The sequence below is a fragment of the Coturnix japonica genome, chromosome 13, assembly GCF_054131305.1.
Source record: "Coturnix japonica strain WE chromosome 13, WE-NBRP24, whole genome shotgun sequence".
Lineage (NCBI taxonomy): Eukaryota > Metazoa > Chordata > Aves > Galliformes > Phasianidae > Coturnix > Coturnix japonica.
Window position 1 is genome coordinate 3,720,441 of NC_140675.1, and position 7,245 is coordinate 3,727,685.

General features: G+C 42.8%; 1 protein-coding gene across 1 annotated transcript; it reads left to right on the forward strand.

Moving 5' to 3' along the window:
- Positions 1–665: 665 nt before the first annotated feature.
- Positions 666–6,563, forward strand: LOC146758607 (ankyrin repeat domain-containing protein 42-like). The gene is made up of 5 exons (XM_085514883.1): positions 666–919; positions 1,351–1,486; positions 4,574–4,774; positions 6,320–6,445; positions 6,529–6,563. Exons 1-5 carry the CDS (start codon positions 857–859, stop codon positions 6,561–6,563), a joined length of 561 nt encoding a protein of 186 aa, XP_085371009.1. The 5' UTR covers positions 666–856.
- The last annotated feature ends 682 nt before the right edge of the window (positions 6,564–7,245 follow it).

A 7,245-nucleotide genomic window follows, 5' to 3' on the forward strand; every position in this document is an offset into this window, starting at 1 on the left:
AAAAAGGTGAATAAAGTTAAAATAATCTGTGATGGGTGAGAGGAGAGATGGGATTACATATACTCAAGAAAGCCTAATAAATGAACTGAGGCTTTACATTTGATTCATGGCATCTTTCCTGCTGTTCATTTTAGCTGGACTTCAAATGAGCATCTTTGCACCATTTTTCCCCAGTGTTTTTACCTCATGCCACATGAACGCTCTCACAGTCTGCATTTTAAGTATGGAATTGTAAGATAAAGAAGGCACACTGCAAGTCATTGCAATTAGTAGGTTGGTTGTGCTTTTTGTGCCCTTGGATGAAGCCTTGAGACCATGTCATTTCCTAACACTGTTTGAAATGTAACATCTACTGTTGATTTATAGTTAGCATTTGCCTCAGATGAGTTATAAGAATTGTTATGGAATAAGAGTTTATTAAATGAATAAGAGCTTGTTTTTGGTTGCGCAGTGCCTTCACTGGTTGCTCTGGCATGGAGCTGATGTGACACGTGTGACAGTCAGAGGCTGGACAGCAGCTCACCTTGCGGCAATCTGTGGGCAGGATGCTTGCATGCAGGTATGTAGAGATATTCACTCTCCAGCAAAAGGAAGGCAGGCCTTTGGTTTGGACACTTCCTCATGAAGATCAGCTGAAAGTGTTCCTACTGGAGCTGGCTCTGTGTCTTTACAGCTGAAACCAAGTCACTGGTAAAATGACTGCACTCGTTTGTTCCCTCTGTGCTATCAGATTTATCAGAGGAACCCAGCTGACCATCTCAAGTCACCCTGTGAGACAGTGTTTGCTCTTTCAGCCTGTGAGCTTTGCATTTCTTGTAGGCTTTGTTAATAAATGGAGCAAACCTAGAAGCTCGAGATGACCGCGGGTGCAGCCCATGGGCAGTCGTACACATTGCAAACCATACTGCGAAGTGGAGCGGTGAGAGCCTTCTACCTGCAATTCCCTAATGCAGAGCCAGAGTCTGGTATCCTTTTCCATACCAAACCCCTCACTAACTGAGGTTTGGGACTATAGATTAACCTCTGTTGGTACATTCTCATTGGTGACGCTGTGAATTTATTTGTAGTGTAAATTTGCATTTTTTTAATCGTAAGATCTTAAAAAAATCCAGTTGTGTATTATATAACGACTAACACGGTGGTAGATGTCTGAAAACACAACTTTTATGTGTGTTTTATTTCAATGAAGCCACGAACCTGTGAGAAATACGTCTTATGCCGCTTTCGTGGCTTGAATTTGGAGAAATATTTGATTTTGTTTAAATAAAGTAGCACAATGAACTGTTGATACTTATTTATAGAATGTCTCATGTCTAAGCTTCATAAACTAACCTGCAGCTTTTGTTTTAGAATGTAAACGCAGCAGACAGGAATGACTGGAAGCCTGTTCATTATGCTGCTTTTCATGGTCGCTTGGGCTGTTTGCAGCTTCTTGTTAGATGGGGAGCATGCATAGGTGATGTGGATACTGATGGAAACCTTCCAGGTATGTCAGGAATAATCATTTGGTTTTTCAGCCCTTGTTGTGGATGTGATAACTCTAGCACATCATATATAAAACACACCAGCAGCACTGATAGGACAATAGATAATGGTTTGGTAGGACAGAAGGGAACCACTTAAAACTAAAAAAGGAGATTAAATGGTAGGAATAAATTCTTTACTCACAGGGTGCTGAGGCCCTGGCATGGCTGCCCAGAGAGCTGTGGGTGCCCCATCCCTGGAGGTTCTCAGGGTCAGGTTGGATGGACCCTGGGCAGCCTGAGTTGTTGGGGGGCAGGCAGCCCATGGCAGGAGGTGGGAACTGGGTGATCTTTGAGGTCCCTTCCAACTGAACATGTCATTCTGTGATTCCAAGTCTCTGGAGCTGTTCAAGGCCAGGTCAGGTGGCATTTTGGGCAGCCTGGTCTAGTGGGAAGCATCACTGCCTCCCTGCCCATGGATGGTCTCTAAAGTCCTTTCCAAACCTAACCGATGACTGTATGATTTGTTCCATGCTATCAACCTCGTTATTCTATTTTTATAATGATGGGGGAATACATAAATCCCAAAGTACTTGTTGGTTGGCAGCAGTATCCTGTTCAGCTCCCACTGCTGCTGGCAAGGCTCAGAGCTCCTGGGAGCTGGCATAACTCACATCAGAAGCAGGCACAGCCTGACTGAGTGCTGTGTAGGTGGGCATTCCCTGTGCCTGTGCCAATGGAGATCATAGGAGGAGAAGGGCAGGTGGGGCAGCAGGCAGGTTCTGCTGCTATCTGCTCCTTTTTGAATGTATGCCAAGCTTGAACAGCTGTGCCAGTGTGATCAGATTCTGGCATGTTCATATGCAAGCTTTTGCATCCAACTACTTCTTAACTGGCTTGGTAAAACCCTTGTTCTCATTTACCTCTGATTTCTCCATCTTGATTTATGGCATACCAGTATTTCTGTGTTATCTATAGTCTGTACTCTCTTCAAAATCCTGTGTGTAGCCACTTTAGCACAAAAAATGAGCACTCTTTGTTTCTTGCCCTTCATAGTTTCTCCACTGTCCCTTTGCTTACCACGCTACTGCCTCAAATTACTCTGTAAGGTGAATGCTGTCTTTCAACCCTTTATTCTTGTTACATCGTTTCCCCTTTAACATTTGCCTTCTTAAGGTTTGTCATATTATTTGTTCTAAATAGCCTATTTTCTTACCTCTATAACTTGTTTGCAGGTTTAGATTTATTCTTTAAATCCATTTTAAAATATTTTATCCTCTGCCGAGTGCCATTTACCCAGAAAACTGATGTCTATGTTCTGTTCTGCAAACCCAGGCTTTGTTAAAGGACCTGGGGCTCTTACATCCCAGCAGGACATCTGGTGTAGTGGCTCAGGCAATAAAGAATCATGATGCTAGGTGCTCTGGTGACAACATAGAAGGTAGCTCAGTTTGCACTTGCTTCTGTTATCATCCAGAAGAAAGAAAATGCATTGTAACACTGTTAATAAAAGATTAACAGAAGTGCTGTGCTCTACATACCACTGTCAATTTAAATCATCTTTATATAATTCAGCTTCAAGATTAGCTGGCCAGTGCTATAATTTAATCTGAAAGTACTGACAGGAATTTACTGAGGTTGCAAATCTATGCTCCTAAAGCTCAAGAATTGTAACACTGCAACTTTTGCATGTTCAGCCTGGAGAAGAGGAGGCTCAGGGGAGACCTTATTGCTCTCTTTAACTTCCTGAAGGGGGGTTGTAGTGAGCTGGGGGTTGGCCTCTTCTCTCGTGTAATCAGTGATAGAACTAGAGGGAATGGTTTTAAGCTGCGCCAGGGGAGGTTCAGGCTGGACATTAGGAAGTATTACTTTCTCGGAAAGGGTGATGAGGCATTGGAATGCACTGCCCAGGGAGGTGGTGGAGTCACCAACCATGGGAGTGTTCAAGGAATGTTTGGATGTTGTGCTGAGGAATATGATTTAGCCAGGAAGTATTGGTAATGGTTGGACTAGATGATCTTCTAGGTCTTTTCCAACCTTGATAATTCTGTGATTCTGTGATTCTGTGATGTGCCAGAAGTTAGCTTAGGGGACTTGTCCTGGATACATCATTAGCAACTATGAAGATAATCAGAAATACATAACTCTTTTGCCCACAGAATGTCAGTCAGAGCATTTTGATGGAGTGATAATGCATACTGAGTTAATACGTGGGGTGATAATCTATATTATGTTAATACATGGGGTGATAATACGTTGCATAATAACTGTGTTTATTTTGCAACTTCTTCCCATTGATGGGACTGGAGACTATGATTTATTACATAATAACAAACATATATTTTGTACCTCTTACTTTGCTACAGGCCCGGCACTCTACTGGTGTTGAATAACTAAAGCTCAGAGTAGCCTAAAGGACAGGGGAGGGAGCACTTCTGCCATATAGGGAAGCAGTCAGTGCTGCGCTGGGTCAGAACAGCTCCTGCTCACACAACTCTCCACAACTGTAAATGTTAAAATTGTAATAGAAGTGCATTGAATACATCTACATATTAATGGGAATATCAGGGGACGTACCTCCAAAGCTCTTCCCAATAAAGTGAATGTCACTGTCATTTTATAAGGTGAAGTAATGGAGCTGCAGAGGTGTGATGCAGTTTGTTGGGAGTGGTGCAATGGATGTGGGACTGAAACAGGTGCCCTAACTCCTAACCAAAGACTCCTCTTTCAATCCCTCTGTTGTCTTATCTAGGAGAGAGAGGCCAGATCACAGCTGCTAAGGAGTAAACATTCCATGGGAAACAGAAGACCCCACCAGTGCATCCCTAGTTGTTGCTCTGGGGTCTCTTGGCAGTGTCATGATGTGTTGGCTGCAGTCAGCTCTGACAGGGCATTTTCTTTTCAGATCCTGTTTTTGACAGCTTTCTTTTACCTCCTTTGCCTATAGCTGAACTCTGTCCTGGATAGGAGCTGAGCATTCCGTATCCAGCTGCCTGCTCCCTCCCACTGTGCAGTGTTGGACACTAGATCTAACAGTTGGTGGAAACACTGCCTTCCTGGTGGTCAGCAATACCCTGCTCTAACATACTTGGTTTGCCCTTGTTCCATAGCTCATTTGGCAGCAGTGGAAGGACACCTGCATTGCTTTAAGTTCCTGGTCAGTAAAATGGCCAGTGTTATGCACACTTTAAAAGCAAGGAATGACCATGGAGAGACTCCAAGGGACTTGGCTGAGAGGTTCTATAAAGACAATATTCTGCAATATATTGACAGTGTGGAAAAAGAGGGGGAGCATCCAGAGACACAGGAAGGTGAGTAGGTATCAAATCTTAAAAGTTGATTAAAATTTACTGTTAAAATAGACATAGTAATTCTATGAAGCACTCGATTCTGAAATCTTGTATGAGCAGAACTATAACCTTTATATATTGCTATTGTAAGGTATGACTGTTGCTTAGGATGCTTGTGGCTCTTACTGACAGCTAGACTGGGATACTCTGCTCAACTTCATAAATAGTATTTACAATAATCAGAATAAAGCTTCTCACATTGTGTTGCAATATGAGTTGTTGTACCAAGTTGCCCATGTTCTGCCTAGACTCCAGCAGAGATCCAGAATCAATGAGTTTGCAGATTTGCCTGTTCATGATTCTCAATAACTGCTTAGCCTGGAAAGATCCCACTGAAATTAAGGTTACTTGCTAACCAGGAATACTACTGCAGTCAGCATAGCAAAGGACACGAGGGTGGTGAGGTTTCAGAGGAGGACGCTGAACAGAACAAGGATATGAGCACTGCACCTTCACCTCTCTACTATTCCCAGACACATGATTTCCCTATCTGCTAGTCTTTTGTCATTGTGCTTACAGGTATAAACACTAACACGCTCCACCTATAAAAAATAACCAGAAAAATCAAATGGCCTGCATGAATAGTTTTTAAACAAGAATCGTAGAATCATAGAATGGCCTGGATTGAAAAGGACTGCAGTGATCATCCAGTTTCAACCCCACTGCTATGTGCAGGGTCACCAGCCACCGGACCAGGCTGCCCAGAGCCACATCCAGCCTGGCCTTGAATGCCTGCAGGGATGGGGCATCCACAGCCTCCTTGGGCAACCTGTTCAGTGCGTCACCACCCTCTGTGTGAAAAATATCCTCCTAATATCTAACCTAAATCTGCCCTGCCTCAGTTTAAAACCATTCCCCTTTGTCCTATCACTGTCCACCCTCATAAACAGCCATTTCCCCTCCAGTTTATATGCTCCTTTCAAGGACTGGAAGGCCACAACAAGGTCTCCCCTGAGCCTTCTCTTCTCCAATCTAAACAAGCCCAGTTCCCTCAACCTTTCCTCATAGGACAGATGCTCCAGCCCTCTGATCATCTTAGTGGCCGTCCTCTGGACCCGCACCAAGAGCTCCATGTCCTTCCTGTACTGGGGACCCCAGGTCTGGATGCAGTACTGCAGATGGGGCCTCACAAGAGCTGAGTAGAGGGGGAGAAGTAGTATAGTTTATGTATTTGTTTAGACTATGGAAATCTGAATAGGTAGATGACTACTGTTACCGCCAGTAATAAACATTAGCTATAAAATAAAGGTATACTTCTTAGTTCAGATTTGTGAAATTAATCACTCAGCTGTATAAGATGCCTGTAGACGTAACCAAGTGAAGTTTAGTCAAGTCTGTGATGAACAATCCTAGATATGCAGCTGCATTTTAGCTAATTAAAGGTGCATTAACCTTGCTATGGAATGCCTGTGAGTGAGTTGTTATCAAAGATGCAAACTGAGACAAATATGAGCAGGTTTTGTGGAATTACTGGCATCTGCTCAGAAACATGCATTTCATTTTCAGTTTTAGATTTCCCAGCTCATGACGCTGCTTTCAGAGGGGACTTGTTAGAACTCAGAAGATTAGTGAGTTGTGGAGCAATCAATATTAATGAGCAGGATGATAAGGGATCCACTCTCATGCACAAAGGTAAGTAATTATGATCAGTGTTTGAGCTTTTTACTGTTTATTGCTGGCTTCTTTACTTAAATTTTCAACTGGCTGCTCATTAGATAAACTTAATGAAAACCAGCATCTCATTTTCTGAAGGCCTGAAGGAGCAACCTTGAAAAACATTTAATGACATATGCATATGCAGGGGTCACTTTAACAACAAAATAACCAAGCTGAAGTCAAGATAGAACACAGAATCACAGAATCACAGAATCACAGAATGACCCGGGTTGGAAGGGACCTCAAGGATCATGTAGTTCCAACCCTCTGCCTGGCAGGGCCACCAAACATACACATTTACTAGATCAGGTTGCCCAGGGCCCTGTCCAACCTGGTCTTGAACACCTCCAAGGACGGGGCATCCACAACCTCACTGGGCAGCCTGTTCCAGGCCCTAACCACTCTCCTAGTGAAGAACTTCCCCCTAACATCCAACCTAAATCTTCCCTCTTTTAACTTAAAACCATTTCCCCTAGTCCTGCTATTAACAGTTTGTTTTAAAAAGAAAACAATTTGTATCCAAATAGAAATGGCAAAGAAAAGATAGAGGTATTCCTGTAATATACTTTTAACACAATTTCCCATAATTCGTTTTGCTCAGAGAAAAAATGGCAGAATTTTTTAAAACATGTAGAGAAAAACTTTACATTCCTTCACATTTCTTCCCACTACCTTTTCTTGGATAGTTTCTAGCCAACAATTGTTTCACCCCCAAACTTTACCTCCAGTGTTTCCGTTACGGAGAACTTTTATGGCTGATTATCAGTACATTTCCT